The sequence below is a fragment of the Entelurus aequoreus genome, linkage group LG12, assembly GCF_033978785.1.
Source record: "Entelurus aequoreus isolate RoL-2023_Sb linkage group LG12, RoL_Eaeq_v1.1, whole genome shotgun sequence".
Classification (NCBI taxonomy): Eukaryota; Metazoa; Chordata; class Actinopteri; order Syngnathiformes; family Syngnathidae; genus Entelurus; species Entelurus aequoreus.
Genome location: NC_084742.1, coordinates 51,739,605 through 51,761,807, shown reverse-complemented (window position 1 = coordinate 51,761,807; position 22,203 = coordinate 51,739,605). Strand labels below are relative to the sequence as shown.

The window sequence follows — 22,203 nt, the reverse complement described above, 5'->3', positions numbered from 1 at the left end:
TATATTCAATTGAATAGACTGCAAAGACAAGATATTTAATGTTCCAACTGAGAAACTTTTTTTTTTTTGTTGCAAATAATAATTAACTTAGAATTTCATGGCTGCAACACATGCCAAAGTAGTTGGGAAAGGGCATGTTCACCACTGTGTTACATGGCCTTTCCTTTTAACAACACTCAGTAAACGTTTGGGAACTGAGGAGACACATTTTTGAAGCTTCTCAGGTGGAATTCTTTCCCATTCTTGCTTGATGTACAGCTTAAGTTGTTCAACAGTCCGGGGGTCTCCGTTGTGCTATTTTAGGCTTCATAATGCGCCACACATTTTCAATGGGAGACAGGTCTGGACTACAGGCAGGCCAGTCTAGTACCCGCACTCTTTTACTATGAAGCCACGCTGATGTAACACGTGGCTTGGCATTGTCTTGCTGAAATAAGCAGGGGCGTCCATGATCATGTTGCTTGGATGGCAACATATGTTGCTCTAAAACCTGTATGTACCTTTCAGCATTAATGGTGCCTTCACAGATGTGTAAGTTACCCATGCTTTGGGCACTAATACACCCCCATACCATCACAGATGCTGGCTTTTCAACTTTGCACCTAGAACACCTAGATGGTTCTTTTCTTCTCGGTCCGGAGGACACGACGTCCACAGTTTCCAAAAACAATTTGAAATGTGGACTTGTCAGACCACAGAACACTTTTCCACTTTGTATCAGTCCTTCTTAGATGAGCTCGGGCACAGCGAAGCCGGAGGCGTTTCTGGGTGTTGTTGATAAATGACTTTTTGGCTTTGCATAGTAGAGTCTTAACTTGCACTTACAGATGTAGTGACAAACTGTAGTTACTGACAGTAGTTTTCTGAAGTGTTCCTAAGCCTATGTGGAGATATCCTTTACACACGGATGTTGCTTTTTAATGCAGTACCGCCTGAGGGATCGAAGGTCACGGGCATTCAGTGTTGGTTTTGGGCATTGCCGCTTACATGCAGTGATTTCTCCAGATTCTCTGAACCTTTTGATGATATTACGGAGCGTAGATGGTGAAATCCCTGAATTCCTTGCAATAGCTGGTTGAGAAAGTTTTTTCTTAAACTGTTCAACAATTTGCTCACGCATTTGTTGACAAAGTGGTGACCCTCGCCCCATCCTCGTTTGTGAATGACTGAGCATTTCACGGAAGCTGCTTTTATACCCAATCATGGCACCCACCTGTTCCCAATTAGCCTGTTCACCTGTGGGATGTTCCAAATAAGTGTTTGATGAGCATTCCTCAACTTTCTCAGTCTTTTTTGCCACTTTTTTGAAACATGTTGCAGGCATCCAATTCCAAATGAGCTAATATTTGCAAAACATAACAAAGATTTCCGGTTCGAACATTAAGTATATTGTCTTTGCAGTCTATTCAATTGAATATAGGTTGAAAAGGATTTGCAAATCATTGTATTCTGTTTTTATTTACCATTTACACAACGTGCCAACTTCACTGGTTTTGGGTTTTGTACAAATCTTGGTTTGACAGTTTGTTCCTGTCATTTTTAAAGAAAAAGAAAAATGCGGAATAAATGGAGTGAGAATCTTTTCATATCTAAAGAAAATGTGACTAATGTTACTATGATGGTGTGTATGTGGTTTTGTGCACTTGTTACGTACTTGAAGTACAGGGCGAGGTCAGTGGAGAGAATGGCCATCTCGATCATCTTCAGAGTACTTTTGTACTCCTCCACAGACAGACTACTGAGGATCTGGTTACCCTGAAATATTGCAGTGAGGAAAAGTACATTACTGCTTCAAAAACTTTTAGTTGAAAGTCACAATAGTATGCAAGAAAGCTTAAGTACACACATACTGTAAATACGTACGTTTATGAGGAAAAACTTCTGAATACCGTTGCAATAAAATGGTGACATTATGAGAGGAAATATTGCAATGGGAATGATTTTATTTTAAACTCTGATGGAATGTTTTGCAAAATGAAATGAGAAGCAAATGTTTGATTACAAGTCATCTAAGTCCCACTATAAAACTCCACATTTTAGATATTATAACAAATACAACTAGATGAAAATGGTTATCCCCAAACTTTTGACTAATTATTCCCTTCTTTTGACCTCATTTTGCAGATTTGAAGAGGTTTTTGTGTGTTCTCTATTACTAAAATAATCGATAGCTGCAGCCCTACTTTGTTCTGATATCAATATTTGTGCCACATAAAATTGTACAGCTTTACAAACTGTATAGTTCTCAGCATTATTATTTACATTCTCATTAGTGAATTCAAATACTAACCATTTCTACTTGTCAACATGTTCAGTGTTTCCCACACATTCATTTATTTGTGGCGGCCTGCCACGAAAGAATTACAGCCGCCACAAATAAAAAGAAAAATTATTATTATTATTATTATTTTTTTGTCCTGTCCAGCTTCTCAGGCAAATCATATAGTTGATGTAGATGCCCATATCGGCTGTTCAGATTTACTTTACAAAAGAGAAGTGTAGGATACTTCTCTTGTTGCCTTATTTGTATTTGACTTTATTAAATGTATTTATATTAGAAACACAACATGTGTATATAACAAAGGGTGCAAAGTCTGCAGGCAGTAGGAAACACATGGTTAAGTGTAGGGAGTAAAACTGATAGAAGTCTAAAGTTCAAGATTTTTGGAGCTCTTTGTTCAGTGGATCAGATGTTTGATGAAGCTCTGTGTCTATCTACCACCACTACTGTTTTCTGCTTATTTGTTACTGACTGTGGCAGGACACCTCTGCCTCTGTTTCACTTTATGTTGCTGGTAAATAATATGGTTGTAGTAGTAGGCTAAAGTTAAATTATTTAGTATGCACTAATTAAAGGGGCAGAGCTTTATGAGACATTTTAGCTTTTATATTTTATAAGATATATTTTTTGTAAGAACCACAATTAATAAATATATTTCAGTGAATAACTTATTGTTCAAATCTGTATATAAATATGTACATTAAGTGTTGTAATTATATTGTAAAATGGATGGACGGACATTTAAAACAAAACTGTTATTATTAATTAGTAAGTATACATTTTTTGAGCCTTTTTAGAGAAAATCGTATCATTGTAGTAAATTATGCAAACTACTCGATGATGTCATGGTGACCACGCCCATAGCCACGCCCCCACCGCCACAGGTATCTTGGCAGTTTATGGGAAACACTGCTATATTAACATTAATTACAGCATATACATTGAAAGTAAAAAAAAAACTAACTATAAAGGCATTACTTCCCTCACTGATGTATACATATACAGTATATATAGTAGGCTTGTACGGTGTACCGGTACTAGTATAGTATCTATACCAGTGGTTCTTAACCTTGTTGGAGGTACCGAACCCCACCAGTTTCATATGCGCATTCACTGAACCCTTCTTTAGTGAAAAATAATTGTTTTTGGTTTTTTTCAAATTCAAGACAAGGTTATATGTTTTTGGTAACACTTTAGTATGGGGAATTTATTCTTAGTAACAAAGACTTAATTTACAGTTATTTGGACACAAGGGGAACATATTCTGAGTAACAAAGACTTAATTTAGAGTTATTTGGACACTAGGGGAACATATTCTAAGTAACAAAGACTTAATTTAGAGTTATTTGGACACTAGGGGAACATATTCTGAGTAACAAAGACTTAATTTAGAGTTATTTGGACACTAGGGGAACATATTCTGAGTAACAAAGACTATATTTAGAGTTATTTGGACACTAGGGGAACATATTCTAAGTAACAAAGACTTAATTTAGAGTTATTTGGACACTAGGGGAACATATTCTGAGTAACAAAGACTAAATTTAGAGTTATTTGGACACTAGGGGAACATATTCTGAGTAACAAAGACTACATTTAGAGTTATTTGGACACTAGGGGAACATATTCTGAGTAACAAAGACTTAATTTAGAGTTATTTGGACACTAGGGGAACATATTCTGAGTAACAAATACTAAATTTAGAGTTATTTTGACACTAGGGGAACATATTCTAACTAACAAAGACTAAATTTAGAGTTATTTGGACACTATGGGAACATATTCTAAGTAACAAAGGCTAAATTTAGAGTTATTTGGACACTAGGGGAACATATTTTGAGTAACAAAGACTACATTTAGAGTTATTTGGACACTCAGGGAACATATTCTGAGTAACAAAGACTACATTTAGAGTTATTTGGACACTAGGGGAACATATTCTGAGTAACAAAGACTACATTTAGAGTTATTTGGACACTCGGGGAACATATTCTGAGTAACAAAGACTAAATTTAGAGTTATTTGGACACTAGGGGAACATATTCTAAGTAACAAAGGCTAATTTTAGAGTTATTTGGACACTATGGGAACATATTCTAAGTAATAAAGGCTAAATTTAGAGTTATTTGGACACTAGGGGAACATATTCTAAGTAACAAAGACTAAATTTAGAGTTATTTGGACACTAGGGGAACATATTCTAAGTAACAAAGACTAAATTTAGAGTTATTTGGACACTAGGGGAACATATTCTAAGTAACAAAGGCTAAATTTAGAGTTATTTGGACACTAGGGGAACATATTTTGAGTAACAAAGACTACATTTAGAGTTATTTGGACACTAGGGGAACATATTCTAAGTAACAAAGACTTAATTTAGAGTTTTTTGGACACTAGGGGAACATATTCTGAGTAACAAAGACTAAATTTAGAGTTATTTGGACACTAGGGGAACATATTCTGAGTAACAAAGACTTAATTTAGAGTTATTTGGACACTAGGGGAACATATTCTAAGTAACAAAGACTTAATTTAGAGTTATTTGGACACTAGGGGACATATTCTAAGTAACAAAGACTTAATTTAGAGTTATTTGGACACTAGGGGAACATATTCTGAGTAACAAAGACTACATTTAGAGTTATTTGGACACTAGGGGAACATATTCTAAGTAACAAAGACTTAATTTAGAGTTATTTGGACACTAGGGGAACCTATTCTGAGTAACAAAGACTAAATTTAGAGTTATTTGGACACTAGGGGAACATATTCTGAGTAACAAAGACTACATTTAGAGTTATTTGGACACTAGGGGAACATATTCTGAGTAACAAAGACTTAATTTAGAGTTTTTTGGACACTAGGGGAACATATTCTGAGTAACAAATACTAAATTTAAGAGTTATTTTGACACTAGGGGAACATATTCTAAGTAACAAAGACTAAATTTAGAGTTATTTGGACACTATGGGAACATATTCTAAGTAACAAAGGCTAAATTTAGAGTTATTTGGACATTAGGGGAACATATTCTGAGTAACAAAGACTACATTTAAAGTTATTTGGACACTCGGGGAACATATTCTGAGTAACAAAGACTAAATTTAGAGTTATTTGGACACTAGGGGAACATATTCTAAGTAACAAAGGCTAAATTTAGAGTTATTTGGACATTAGGGGAACATATTCTGAGTAACAAAGACTACATTTAGAGTTATTTGGACACTCGGGGAACATATTCTGAGTAACAAAGACTAAATTTAGAGTTATTTGGACACTAGGGGAACATATTCTAAGTAACAAAGGCTAAATTTAGAGTTATTTGGACACTAGGGGAACATATTTTGAGTAACAAAGACTACATTTAGAGTTATTTGGACACTAGGGGAACATATTCTAAGTAACAAAGACTTAATTTAGAGTTTTTTGGACACTAGGGGAACATATTCTGAGTAACAAAGACTAAATTTAGAGTTATTTGGACACTAGGGGAACATATTCTAAGTAACAAAGACTACATTTAGAGTTATTTGGACACTCGGGGAACATATTCTGAGTAACAAAGACTACATTTAGAGTTATTTGGACACTAGGGGAACATATTCTAAGTAACAAAGACTAAATTTAGAGTTATTTGGACACTATGGGACTATATTCTAAGTAACAAAGGCTAAATTTAGAGTTATTTGGACACTAGGGGAACATATTTTGAGTAACAAAGACTACATTTAGAGTTATTTGGACACTAGGGGAACATATTCTGAGTAACAAAGACTACATTTAGAGTTATTTGGACACTAGGGGAACATATTCTAAGTAATAAAGACTAAATTTAGAGTTATTTGGACACTAGGGGAACATATTCTAAGTAACAAAGACTTAATTTAGAGTTATTTGAACACTAGGAGAACATATTCTAAGTAACAAAGACTTCATTTAGAGTTATTTGGACACTAGGGGAACATATTATGAGTAACAAAGACTACATTTAGAGTTATTTGGACACTAGGGGAACATATTCTAAGTAATAAAGACTAAATTTTGAGTTATTTGGACAGCCGGGGAACATATTCTAAGTAACAAAGACTTAATTTAGAGTTATTTGGACACTAGGGGAACATATTTTGAGTAACAAAGACTACAGTTAGAGTTTTTTGGACACTCTGGGAACATATTCTGAGTAACAAAGACTACATTTAGAGTTATTTGGACACTAGGGGAACATATTCTGAGTAACAAAGACTACATTTAGAGTTATTTGGACACTCGGGGAACATATTCTGAGTAACAAAGACTACATTTAGAGTTATTTGGACACTAGGGGAACATATTCTAAGTAACAAAGACTTAATTTAGAGTTTTTTGGCAATTAGGGGAACATATTCTGAGTAACAAAGACTAAATTTAGAGTTATTTGGACACTAGGGGAACATATTCTAAGTAACAAAGACTAAATTTAGAGTTATTTGGACACTATGGGACTATATTCTAAGTAACAAAGGCTAAATTTAGAGTTATTTGGAGACTAGGGGAACATATTTTGAGTAACAAAGACTACATTTAGAGTTATTTGGACACTAGGGGAACATATTCTGAGTAACAAAGACTACATTTAGAGTTATTTGGACACTAGGGGAACATATTCTAAGTAATAAAGACTAAATTTAGAGTTATTTGGACACTAGGGGAACATATTCTAAGTAACAAAGACTTCATTTAGAGTTATTTGGACACTAGGGGAACATATTTTGAGTAACAAAGACTACATTTAGAGTTATTTGGACACTCTGGGAACATATTCTGAGTAACAAAGACTACATTTAGAGTTATTTGGACACTAGGGGAACATATTCTAAGTAATAAAGACTACATTTAGAGTTATTTGGACACTCTGGGAACATATTCTGAGTAACAAAGACTAAATTTAGAATTATTTGGACACTAGGGGAACTTATTCTAAGCAACAAAGACTAAATTTAGAGTTATTTGGACACTAGGGGAACATATTCTAAGTAACAAAGACTTAATTTAGAGTTATTTGGACACTCGGGGAACATATTCTGAGTAACAAAGACTACATTTAGAGTTTTTTGGACACTAGGGGAACATATTCTAAGTAACAAAGACTTAATTTAGAGTTTTTTGGACACTAGGGGAACATATTCTGAGTAACAAAGACTAAATTTAGAGTTATTTGGACACTAGGGGAACATATTCTAAGTAACAAAGACTAAATGTAGAGTTATTTGGACACTATGGGAACATATTCTAAGTAACAAAGGCTAAATTTAGAGTTATTTGGACACTATGGGAACATATTTTGAGTAACAAAGACTACATTTAGAGTTATTTGGACACTAGGGGAACATATTCTAAGTAACAAAGACTAAATTTAGAGTTATTTGGACACTATGGGAACATATTCTAAGTAACAGAGGCTAAATTTAGAGTTATTTGGACACTAGGGGAACATATTTTGAGTAACAAAGACTACATTTAGAGTTATTTGGACACTAGGGGAACATATTCTGAGTAACAAAGACTACATTTAGAGTTATTTGGACACTAGGGGAACATATTCTAAGTAATAAAGACTAAATTTAGAGTTATTTGGACAATAGGGGAACATGTTCTAAGTAATAAAGACTCAATTTAGAGTTATTCGGACACTAGGGGAACATATTCTAAGTAACAAAGACTTAATTTAGAGTTATTTGGACACTAGGGGAACATATTCTAAGTAACAAAGACTTAATTTAGAGTTATTTGGACACTAGGGGAACATATTTTGAGTAACAAAGACTACAGTTAGAGTTTTTTGGACACTCTGGAACATATTCTGAGTAACAAAGACTACATTTAGAGTTATTTGGACACTAGGGGAACATATTCTGAGTAACAAAGACTACATTTAGAGTTATTTGGACACTCGGGGAACATATTCTGAGTAACAAAGACTACATTTAGAGTTATTTGGACACTAGAGGAACATATTCTAAGTAACAAAGACTTAATTTAGAGTTTTTTGGCAATTAGGGGAACATATTCTGAGTAACAAAGACTAAATTTAGAGTTATTTGGACACTAGAGGAACATATTCTAAGTAACAAAGACTAAATTTAGAGTTATTTGGACACTATGGGAACATATTCTAAGTAACAAAGACTACATTTAGAGTTATTTGGACACTAGGGGAACATATTCTAAGTAATAAAGACTAAATTTAGAGTTATTTGGACACTAGGGGAACATATTCTAAGTAACAAAGACTTAATTTAGAGTTATTTGAACACTAGGAGAACATATTCTAAGTAACAAAGACTTCATTTAGAGTTATTTGGACACTAGGGGAACATATTATGAGTAACAAAGACTACATTTAGAGTTATTTGGACACTAGGGGAACATATTCTAAGTAATAAAGACTAAATTTTGAGTTATTTGGACAGCCGGGGAACATATTCTAAGTAACAAAGACTTAATTTAGAGTTATTTGGACACTAGGGGAACATATTTTGAGTAACAAAGACTACAGTTAGAGTTTTTTGGACACTCTGGGAACATATTCTGAGTAACAAAGACTACATTTAGAGTTATTTGGACACTAGGGGAACATATTCTGAGTAACAAAGACTACATTTAGAGTTATTTGGACACTTGGGGAACATATTCTGAGTAACAAAGACTACATTTAGAGTTATTTGGACACTAGGGGAACATATTCTAAGTAACAAAGACTTAATTTAGAGTTTTTTGGCAATTAGGGGAACATATTCTGAGTAACAAAGACTAAATTTAGAGTTATTTGGACACTAGGGGAACATATTCTAAGTAACAAAGACTAAATTTAGAGTTATTTGGACACTATGGGACTATATTCTAAGTAACAAAGGCTAAATTTAGAGTTATTTGGACACTAGGGGAACATATTTTGAGTAACAAAGACTACATTTAGAGTTATTTGGACACTAGGGGAACATATTCTGAGTAACAAAGACTACATTTAGAGTTATTTGGACACTAGGGGAACATATTCTAAGTAATAAAGACTAAATTTAGAGTTATTTGGACACTAGGGGAACATATTCTAAATAACAAAGACTTCATTTAGAGTTATTTGGACACTAGGGGAACATATTTTGAGTAACAAAGACTACATTTAGAGTTATTTGGACACTCTGGGAACATATTCTGAGTAACAAAGACTACATTTAGAGTTATTTGGACACTAGGGGAACATATTCTAAGTAATAAAGACTACATTTAGAGTTATTTGGACACAGTGGGAACATATTCTGAGTAACAAAGACTAAATTTAGAATTATTTGGACACTAGGGGAACTTATTCTAAGTAACAAAGACTAAATTTAGAGTTATTTGGACACTAGGGGAACATATTCTAAGTAACAAAGACTTAATTTAGAGTTATTTGGACACTCGGGGAACATATTCTAAGTAATAAAGACTAAATTTAGAGTTATTTGGACACTCGGGGAACATATTCTGAGTAACAAAGACTACATTTAGAGTTATTTGGACACTAGGGGAACATATTCTAAGTAACAAAGACTTAATTTAGAGTTTTTTGGACACTAGGGGAACATATTCTGAGTAACAAAGTCTACATTTAGAGTTATTTGGACACTAGGGGAACATATTCTAAGTAACAAAGACTACATTTAGAGTTATTTGGACAATCGGGGAATATATTCTGAGTAACAAAGACTACATTTAGAGTTATTTGGACACTAGGGGAACATATTGTAAGTAACAAAGGCTAAATTTAGAGTTATTTGGACACTAGGGGAACATATTTTGAGTAACAACGACTACATTTAGAGTTATTTGGACACTAGGGGAACATATTCTGAGTAACAAAGACTTCATTTAGAGTTATTTGGACACTAGGGGAACATATTCTAAGTAATAAAGACTAAATTTAGAGTTATTTGGACACTCGGGGAACATATTCTGAGTAACAAAGACTACATTTAGAGTTTTTTGGACACTAGGGGAACATATTCTAAGTAACAAAGACTTAATTTAGAGTTTTTTGGACACTAGGGGAACATATTCTGAGTAACAAAGACTAAATTTAGAGTTATTTGGACACTAGGGGAACATATTCTAAGTAACAAAGACTAAATTTAGAGTTATTTGGACACTATGGGAACATATTCTAAGTAACAAAGGCTAAATTTAGAGTTATTTGGACACTATGGGAACATATTTTGAGTAACAAAGACTACATTTAGAGTTATTTGGACACTAGGGGAACATATTCTAAGTAACAAAGACTAAATTTAGAGTTATTTGGACACTATGGGAACATATTCTAAGTAACAAAGACTAAATTTAGAGTTATTTGGACACTATGGGACTATATTCTAAGTAACAAAGGCTAAATTTAGAGTTATTTGGACACTAGGGGAACATATTTTGAGTAACAAAGACTACATTTAGAGTTATTTGGACACTAGGGGAACATATTCTGAGTAACAAAGACTACATTTAGAGTTATTTGGACACTAGGGGAACATATTCTAAGTAATAAAGACTAAATTTAGAGTTATTTGGACACTAGGGGAACATATTCTAAGTAACAAAGACTTCATTTAGAGTTATTTGGACACTAGGGGAACATATTTTGAGTAACAAAGACTACATTTAGAGTTATTTGGACACTCTGGGAACATATTCTGAGTAACAAAGACTACATTTAGAGTTATTTGGACACTAGGGGAACATATTCTAAGTAATAAAGACTACATTTAGAGTTATTTGGACACTCTGGGAACATATTCTGAGTAACAAAGACTAAATTTAGAATTATTTGGACACTAGGGGAACTTATTCTAAGTAACAAAGACTAAATTTAGAGTTATTTGGACACTAGGGGAACATATTCTAAGTAACAAAGACTTAATTTAGAGTTATTTGGACACTCGGGGAACATATTCTAAGTAATAAAGACTAAATTTAGAGTTATTTGGACACTCGGGGAACATATTCTGAGTAACAAAGACTACATTTAGAGTTATTTGGACACTAGGGGAACATATTCTAAGTAACAAAGACTTAATTTAGAGTTTTTTGGACACTAGGGGAACATATTCTGAGTAACAAAGTCTACATTTAGAGTTATTTGGACACTAGGGGAACATATTCTAAGTAACAAAGACTACATTTAGAGTTATTTGGACACTCGGGGAATATATTCTGAGTAACAAAGACTACATTTAGAGTTATTTGGACACTAGGGGAACATATTGTAAGTAACAAAGGCTAAATTTAGAGTTATTTGGACACTAGGGGAACATATTTTGAGTAACAACGACTACATTTAGAGTTATTTGGACACTAGGGGAACATATTCTGAGTAACAAAGACTTCATTTAGAGTTATTTGGACACTAGGGGAACATATTCTAAGTAATAAAGACTAAATTTAGAGTTATTTGGACACTCGGGGAACATATTCTGAGTAACAAAGACTACATTTAGAGTTTTTTGGACACTAGGGGAACATATTCTAAGTAACAAAGACTTAATTTAGAGTTTTTTGGACACTAGGGGAACATATTCTGAGTAACAAAGACTAAATTTAGAGTTATTTGGACACTAGGGGAACATATTCTAAGTAACAAAGACTAAATTTAGAGTTATTTGGACACTATGGGAACATATTCTAAGTAACAAAGGCTAAATTTAGAGTTATTTGGACACTATGGGAACATATTTTGAGTAACAAAGACTACATTTAGAGTTATTTGGACACTAGGGGAACATATTCTAAGTAACAAAGACTAAATTTAGAGTTATTTGGACACTATGGGAACATATTCTAAGTAACAAAGGCTAAATTTAGAGTTATTTGGACACTAGGGGAACATATTTTGAGTAACAAAGACTACATTTAGAGTTATTTGGACACTAGGGGAACATATTCTGAGTAACAAAGACTACATTTAGAGTTATTTGGACACTAGGGGAACATATTCTAAGTAATAAAGACTAAATTTAGAGTTATTTGGACAATAGGGGAACATGTTCTAAGTAATAAAGACTCAATTTAGAGTTATTCGGACACTAGGGGAACATATTCTAAGTAACAAAGACTTAATTTAGAGTTATTTGGACACTAGGGGAACATATTCTAAGTAACAAAGACTTAATTTAGAGTTATTTGGACACTAGGGGAACATATTTTGAGGAACAAAGACTACAGTTAGAGTTTTTTGGACACTCGGGAACATATTCTGAGTAACAAAGACTACATTTAGAGTTATTTGGACACTAGGGGAACATATTCTGAGTAACAAAGACTACATTTAGAGTTATTTGGACACTCGGGGAACATATTCTGAGTAACAAAGACTACATTTAGAGTTATTTGGACACTAGAGGAACATATTCTAAGTAACAAAGACTTAATTTAGAGTTTTTTGGCAATTAGGGGAACATATTCTGAGTAACAAAGACTAAATTTAGAGTTATTTGGACACTAGAGGAACATATTCTAAGTAACAAAGACTAAATTTAGAGTTATTTGGACACTATGGGAACATATTCTAAGTAACAAAGGCTAAATTTAGAGTTATTTGGACACTAGGGGAACATATTTTGAGTAACAAAGACTACATTTAGAGTTATTTGGACACTACGGGAACATATTCTGAGTAACAAAGACTACATTTAGAGTTATTTGGACACTAGGGGATTATATTCTAAGTAATAAAGACTAAATTTAGAGTTATTTGGACACTACGGGAACATATTCTAAGTAACAAAGACTTAATTTAGAGTTATTTGAACACTAGGAGAACATATTCTAAGTAACAAAGACTTCATTTAGAGTTATTTGGACACTAGGGGAACATATTCTGAGTAACAAAGACTACATTTAGAGTTATTTGGACACTCTGGGAACATATTCTGAGTAACAAAGACTAAATTTAGAATTATTTGGACACTAGGGGAACTTATTCTAAGTAACAAAGACTAAATTTAGAGTTATTTGGACACTACGGGAACATATTCTAAGTAACAAAGACTTAATTTAGAGTTATTTGGACACTCGGGGAACATATTCTGAGTAACAAAGACTAAATTTAGAATTATTTGGACACTAGGGGAACTTATTCTAAGTAACAAAGACTGAATTTAGAGTTATTTGGACACTAGGGGAACATATTCTAAGTAACAAAGACTTAATTTAGAGTTATTTGGTTAGGGTTAGGGTTATAATAAGGCCATGTCGAATAAGGCATTAATAAGTACTTAATAATGACTAGTTAAGAGCCAATATGTTACTAATTTGCATGTTAATAAGCAACTAATTAATGGTGAATATGTTCCCCATACTAAAGTATTACCATGTTTTTTTTACTGGTGCACAAAATGAACCGTGCATGAACATCACCTTGTTCAAACAACAAAACCAACACAGTGCATAAATTCACAACAAATTACACACCTGCAAACCAGTCAGCTGTTGCCGTATCCGTAATACGCCGATAGGGAGAAGTTTGTATTTACACGATGAGTCGGGTGTGTCTTGACCTCCGCCGAACCCCTGAGCCCGACTCACCGAACCCCTAGGGTTCGATGGAACCCAGGTTAAGAACCACTGATCTATACTAACACTAATGAATCAAAAACGGTACTATACTCTGTTTGAAAAGTACCGGTTTCCCCCCCTTTTTTTTAACAGACATGGCGGCGCGTTGTCCTCATGTCATGATATTGCTGGTTTTACGAGCAGAGGAGCATGTTCGGCAGTGCACATTTACAGAGTACTTACAAGCAGACACAGTGTGTAGACAGAAAAGGGAGAACGGACACAAATTTGGGCCTAAAAACTAAGAATAAAAGTGAAGCTATAACACTGAAACACCCTCAGGAAGAGGTGCTTTAAGACTTGGCTAGCTAGCTTGCAGCTAACGTCCATCTGCCATCGGCAGTGTTTTTAGCTACTTTAAATCAATAAAGTAAGTTTCTTACAAGTATCATCCCTGCAGGACGAGGAATAGCTAAACATGCTTCACTACACACCGTAGGAGGATACAATAGCTCAGCGGCGTCACAATGTAAACAAATGCCATGGGTGGATCTACACCTGACCTCCACTGTAATGATACCAAGTACAAGAGTGTATCTAGTCGATACTACTATGATTACATCGATATTTTTTATCTTTACAAAATATTTTTTCCTTTTCTTAAAATTCATGTTATGTTTATAAACTCAGGAAATATGTCCCTGGACACATGAGGACTTAGAATATGACCAATGTATGATCCTTTAACTACTTGGTATCGGATCGATACCTAAATTTGTGGTATCATCCTGTCATGTCTGTTCATGTTTTTGTTTTGGTCATGCGTCATGTCTGTTCATGTTTTTGTTTTGGCCATGTGTTTGTTTTTTGGACTCTTTTTAGTTCCTGGTTGCACTTCCTTGTTTGGTTTGGTTTCCATGGTCACCCATTAGTTTTCACCTGTCTTGTCACGCACCTGTTTCACGTTTCGAGTCACGCACCTGTTTTCACTGATCACGTCACTATTTAAATCTATCTGTTTCTGTTGTTCGTCCTGGCGTCCTCACACTATTTCATCACTCTGCTTCATGTCGTGTCACAGTTCTTTACCAAGAAAGTTTTGTTCATTTATGCCACAGTTATTGTTTTTGTTTTATTGTTCATAGTTTTTGTGCCCACGTGCATGTCTTTTGTTTCTTAGTCAAGTTTGTATTTCCGCCTTTGTGCACGCCATTTGTTTGCTTCCTTTTTTTTTGTAGTTTATTAGTGTTAAAAAATAAATCATGTATTTAAATTCACGCCTTGCCCGCGCCAATTTTCCTTTGCCTTCCGGAGAAGCAAACCCCAAGAATCAAGTCATGACAGTAGGACGCCAGCAGAAAAATTCTCCCGCAAGAAAGTTGGACAGTTTGGATGAGGCTTCTTGGGAGGTGCTGCGCGCCATGGAGACCGAGACGCTTCGCTTTTCCCCCAGGGAGCGCAGGGGGATGATGTGGGGGAATGGGGGCAAGCTGGTGCCGATCGGCGCGTCGTTCCCGTCCCGGAAGCGTCGCCAAGGACGAGGAAAGACTTCCGCGAGCTGGCAGGACACACCGCTCCCACAAGCCCCTCCCCCTCCGGGCGGAAGCAAGCAGCAGCCAGCCCGGCTTCGCCCTGATGATGTCACAGACCAGGATTTTTTTTTCAATACTTTTTCTTTTGATCACTCACCTCCAACAAAAGACTCAAAGAACAAGATAAAGCACTACCAAAACATGATCTTGAACATCAGGTCTAGTCAATCACAGTCACCCAGATTTCATGCCCCGCCCCCCAAGACTCAAACCCCGCCCCCGTCACAAAATGTTTCCTTTTTTCCGCCCACACAACCCCAGGTGGGGGATAAGGAAATACGTTTGGGACAATTTAAAGGGGAAAATTCTGCCCCCCTCCTGACCTCCCTCCACCCACCCCAAAAGACGGTTCCAGACCGCAGGGAGCGCGTCTGGGATCCGCTCCTTGAGGGGGGGGCTAGGGCTGGGGACTGTTCAGGTGGGGTCGCTCTTCGTCATGCCATGCCACAGCCTCCAGCACGACCACCACCACCAGTCTTTCGTCACGCCAAGCCACAGCCTCCAGCACGGCCGCCACCACCAGTCTTTCGACCGGCCAAGCCACAGCCTCCAGCTAGGCCACCTCCACCTGCACCACGCCAAGCTCCACCACGACAAGCTCCACGCCAAGCGCCACCAGTCGCAGCTCCACGCCAAGGGCCACCAGTCGCAGCTCCACGCCAAGCGCCACCAGTCGCAGCTCCACGCCAAGCGCCACCCGTGGTATCTCCACACCAAGTTCCGCTACCTGCTCCACGCCGCCAAGTGCCGCCAGTCGCAGCTCCACGCCGCCAAGTGCCGCCAGTCGCAGCTCCACGACGCCAAGTGCCGCCAGTCGCAGCTCCACGACGCCAAGTGCCGCCAGTCGCAGCTTCACGACGCCAAGTGCCGCCAGTCGCAGCTTCACGACGCCAAGTGCCGCCAGTCGCAGCTTCACGACGCCAAGTGCCGCCAGTCGCAGCTCCACGACGCCAAGTGCCGCCAGTCGCAGCTCCACGACGCCAAGTGCCGCCAGTCGCAGCTCCATGACGCCAAGTGCCGCCAGTCGCAGCGCCACGCCAAGACCAAGACACACCATGCCAAGACCAAGTCCAAGACCCCCCATGCCAAGACACACCATGCCAAGACCAAGTCCAAGACCCCCCATGCCAAGACCAGCCATGCCAACACCAAGTCCAAGACCAACCATGCCAACACCAAGTCCAAGACCAACCATACCAAGACCAAGACCAACCATGCCAACACCAAGACCAAGTCCAAGACCAACCATGCCAAGACCAAGTCCAAGACCAACCATACCAAGACCAACCATGCCAAGACCAAGTCCAAGACCAACTATGCCAAGACCAAGTCCAAGACCAAGACCAAGTCCAAGACCAACCTCGCCAAGACCAGGACCCAGACCCTCGCCAAGACCAAGACCCAGACCCTCGCCAAGACCAAGACCCTCCAAGCAGCCAAGACCCTCCAAGCGGCCAAGACCAAGCTTCGCCGCCTGAAGTGCCACGCCAAGCTTCGCCGCCTGCTTCGTCTGCTGCACCCGCACCTGCGTAATCTGCGGCTTCCACGCCTGCAATGACGACGACGCGCCTGCCTCCTCGTCTGCCACGGTTATGGCCACTACCTGGTCGTCCGCCACGCCAAGTGCGCCCACCTCTTCGTCGGCCACGCATGTGGCCCTTCCCGGGTCGCCCACCTCGCCTGTGGCGGCGGCGTTCCACTCGCCGCCGCCACATGACTATGCTATGATTCGGGGCCACTTGGCCTGGCGACCCACCACCATGTCCCCCTCCCGCCCTCCCATGACTCTTGATCCTGTTTTTTGGACATCTGGGATCTGTCCGTAAGGGGGGGGTTCTGTCATGTCTGTTCATGTTTTTGTTTTGGTCATGCATCATGTCTGTTCATGTTTTTGTTTTGGCCATGTGTTTGTTTTTTGGACTCTTTTTAGTTCCTGGTTGCACTTCCTTGTTTGGTTTGGTTTCCATGGTCTCCCATTAGTTTTCACCTGTCTTGTCACGCACCTGTTTCACGTTTCGAGTCACGCACCTGTTTTCACTGATCACGTCACTATTTAAATCTGTCTGTTTCTGTTGTTCGTCCTGGCGTCCTCACACTATTTCATCACTCTGCTTCATGTCGTGTCACAGTTCTTTACCCAGTAAGTTTTGTTCATTTATGCCACAGTTAGTGTTTTTGTTTTATTTTTCATAGTTTTTGTGCCCACGTGCATGTCTTTTGTTTCTTACTCAAGTTTGTATTTCTGCCTTTGTGCGCGCCATTTGTTTGCTTCCTTTTTTTTGTAGTTTATTAGTGTTAAAAAATAAATCATGTATTTAAATTCACGCCTTGCCCGCGCCAATTTTCCTTTGCCTTCCGGAGAAGCAAACCCCAAGAATCAAGTCATGACACATCCAAAACTAATGTAAAGTATCCAAACAACAGAAGAATAAGTGATTATTACATTTTAACAGAAGTGTAGATAGAACGGAAAATAAATAGATATTAACAGTAAATGAACAAGTGGATTAATAATCAATTGTTACAGTTTGTCCTTTATAATCTTAACAAAATAATAGAATGATAAATGACACAATATGTTACTGCATATGTCAGCAGACTAATTAGGAGCCTTTGTTTGTTTACTTACTACTAAAAGACAAGTTGTCTAGTATGTTCACTATTTTATTTAAGAACTAAAATGCTTTTTGATTGCAATAAGAAACATGTTTAATGTACCCTAATATTTTTTGTTAAAATAAAGCCAATAATGCCATTTATTGTGGTGCCCTTTATTTAGAAAAGTATCGAAATGTATTGAAATATATTTTGGTACCAGTACCAAAATATTGGTATCGGGACAACCCTTATACATACATACTGTATGTATATATATATATATATATATATATATATATATATATATATATATATATATATATATATATATATATATATATATATATATATATATATATATATATATATATATATATATATATATACATACATATACATATATACAGATATATATATAAATATATATACATACACACATACATACATACATACATACACACACATATATATATATATATATATATATATATATATATATATATATATATATATATATATATATATATATATATATATATATATATATATATACACATACATACATATTAACATATATATATATATATATATATATATATATATATATATATATATATATATATATATATATATATATATATATATATATATATATATATATATATTTATATTTATATATATATGCATATACATATACACATACATACATAGGGTATATGTTAGCGTACTCACTGGGCTGTTGAGGATCATGAGGCACTGGTCAAAGTGGTGATGTTCCATGGTGGAGTGGCAGTAAAGATGAGCAAGTGGATGGTCACTCCTTGATTATTATTGATATTATTATTAGTTAACATATTGTATACAGATGTACAAAAAAAAATCATTGTTTTACCTTTGGATGTACGAGTTGTTCACTCCTCTGTGGTCCAGGTCGTGGCACAGAGTGGCAATCATCAGCGCCAAAACCTCTAAATCGCTCAGATCGTTCTGTCACAAAAATCATTTTAGCCTGTTATTTATCCATCCATCCATTTTCTACCGCTTGTCCCTTTCGGGGTTGCGGTGGGATGCTGGAGCCTATCTCAGCTGCATTCGGGCGGAAGGCAGGGTACACCCTGGACAAGTCGCCACCTCATCACAGGGCGCCTGCTAGAAAGCTAAAAACAACAATAATAATAATAATGCTTTTAATCGTCGAGACAATAAACTTTACAGGTAAAAAGTTGCAATATTACAATACATTTAGGGCTGCAACAACTAATCGATTAAAATCGATTATAAAAATAGTTGGCGATTAATTTAGTCATCGATTCGTTGGATCTATGCTATGCGCATTTTTTTTTTTTTTAATAAGCATTTATTTATAAACTGCAACATTTACAAACAGCTGAGAAGCAATAATCAAAATAAGTATGGTGCCAGTATGCTGTTTTTTTTCAATAAAATACTAGAAAGGATAGAAATGTAGTTTGTCTCTTTTATCTGATTATTAATCGATTAATCGAAGTAATAATCGACAGATTAATCGATTATCAAATTAGTTGTTAGTTGCAGCCCTAAATATATTTACAATATTGTTTTTGTAAAAGTCCCGAGTTTGCATGAATGAAAATGTAATCTTAGAACAAAGTTGTAAGTTTACATTCTGGTCCTTTTTACAAGAAAAACATAGAATTTTAAAATTGTTGTTATGAAAGAAAAAAAAACATACCATTTTAGCGAAAAGGAATCATTTTAAACAAATTGAGTCGTTGAAAAAGTAAGAATTTCATAATTTAAAAAAAAAATTACAAATATTTAATTTAAATGCAAACTTTATCCATCCACCAATTTTCTCTGTCGCTTGAGCTCATTAGGGTCACAGGTGAGCTACAGCCTATCCCAGCCGAGAGGCGGGGTTACACCCTGAAGTGGTTGCCACTAGATCTGCACCATTTGGGGACAGAACCTAATTGCCAATTTGATATTTTATACATAAAATGTGTAAAACTGCGAAAATAACGAGTGAAGGAAGATTACTTTTAGACTGTCAATCAACATAATCTTGTCTAATGCCACACATTACAACAATATGCAATTACTTTAAAAAAAATTTAAAAAAAAGGGCTTTATGCAGACAGACTTAGAGCTTTTGTCCACATAATGCTCTTAAACTGAAGACATAACCTTGGAAAACTATACAGTGATTGTATTTGTGGGGGGGCGTGGCCTGCGGGGAAACGGGGTGTGCCAGGACCGGCTTCGAGATCAGCGGCAGGTGCGTAGATGACACAGCTGTGAGTGTTTGTCTGATCACCTGTCGCTCTGTTAAAGGAAGCAGTCGGGAAGGAGAAAGGGTTGTTGTTGTTGTTGGTGTTGGTGATGGCAGTTGGTGACACACGGGCACGAATAAGAGCCAGAACAAGACAGACGACACTCTGGGAGAAACCATTCATGTGCTCGAGCGAGAAGGAGACGGACAGAAAATGACTGAAAAAGGTCCCAACGAACATTTATTGCAAAATAAGTTATTGTTCGCCAAGATGAATGCAGCTGTCATGTCCGTCATTGGTGGTCCAAGGAACCCGGAGGGGCAAGACCTCCACAGTATTGTAATGTGATCATATTATATATTAATAATGTAAGTAACCATTTATAAAGATAGACACTTTTATACATTGTTAATGTAGGATTGTTTACCATTGGAAGGTAAGTAACTTTGTTATACTAAATAAATCAAGAAACAAAAAATTTTATAAAGTAATTTCTGGAAGCAAAAATGTAACTTCAATATATAATCAATATATATATATATATATATATATATACATATATATATATATATGTATATATATATATATATATGTATATATATATATATATATATATATATATATATATATATATATATATATATATATATATATATATATATATATATATATATATATATATATATATATATATATATATATATACACTACCGTTCAAAAGTTTGGGGTCACCCAAACAATTTTGTGGAATAGCCTTCATTTCTAAGAACAAGAATAGACTGTCGAATTTCAGATGAAAGTTCTCTTTTTCTGGCCATTTTGAGCGTTTAATTGACCCCACAAATGTGATGCTCCAGAAACTCAATCTGCTCAAAGGAAGGTCAGTTTTGTAGCTTCTGTAACGAGCTAAACTGTTTTCAGATGTGTGAACATGATTGCACAAGGGTTTTCTAGTCATCAATTAGCCTTCTGAGCCAATGAGCAAACACATTGTACCATTAGAACACTGGAGTGATAGCTGCTGGAAATGGGCCTCTATACACTTATGTAGATATTGCACCAAAAACCAGACATTTGCAGCTAGAATAGTCATTTACCACATTAGCAATGTTTTTGATTGATTGATTGAGACTTTTATTAGTAGGTTGCACAGTGAAGTACATATTCCGTACAATTGACCACTAAATGGTAACACCCGAATAAGTTTTTCAACTTGTTTAAGTCGGGGTCCACTTACATTGATTCATGATACAGATATATACTATCATATATACTATCATCATAATACAGTCATCACACAAGATAATCACATTGAATTATTTACATTATTTACAATCAGGGGTGGGGGGGGGGGGTAGGATATGGACATCAAGTAGTGGACATAGAGAGAGAGAGAGAGAGAGAGCGAGAGAGAGAGCGAGAGAGAGAGAGAGAGAGAGAGAGAGAGAGAGAGAGATCAGAAGGCATAAGAAAAAGTATCTGCATTTGATTGTTTACATTTGATTATTAACAATCCGGGGAGGGTGTTAGTTTAGGGTTGAAGTCGCCTGGAGGTGAACTTTTATTGCGGTTTTGAAGGAGGATAGAGATGCCCTTTCTTTTATACCTGTTGGGAGCGCATTCCACATTGATGTGGCATAGAAAGAGAATGAGTTAAGACCTTTGTTAGTTCGGAATATGGGTTTAACATGGTTAGTGGAGCTCCCCCTGGTGTTGTGGTTATGGCGGTCATTTACGTTAAGGAAGTAGTTTGACATGTACTTCGGTATCAGGGAGGTGTAGTGGATTTTATAGACTAGGCTCAGTGCAAGTTGTTTGATTTGTCCTCCACCCTGAGCCAGCCCACTTTAGAGAAGTGGGTAGGAGTGAGGTGGGATCTGGGGTGGAGGTCTAGAAGTAACCTGACTAGCTTGTTCTGAGA

At 36.4% G+C, this 22,203-nt stretch overlaps 1 protein-coding gene across 2 annotated transcripts in view; it reads right to left on the bottom strand.

Moving 5' to 3' along the window:
• pde5ab (phosphodiesterase 5A, cGMP-specific, b) overlaps positions 1-22,203 on the bottom strand; it is a 184,894-nt gene that overhangs the window by 36,002 nt on the left and 126,689 nt on the right. For both annotated transcript variants that reach the window (XM_062066217.1, XM_062066216.1), the window contains exons 15-17: positions 18,923-19,017; positions 18,763-18,850; positions 1,655-1,755 (exon numbers count right to left, since the gene is read on the bottom strand). In XM_062066217.1, coding sequence (XP_061922201.1) covers positions 1,655-1,755; positions 18,763-18,850; positions 18,923-19,017 — 284 coding nt within the window. The remainder of the gene's footprint in view (positions 1-1,654; positions 1,756-18,762; positions 18,851-18,922; positions 19,018-22,203) is intronic.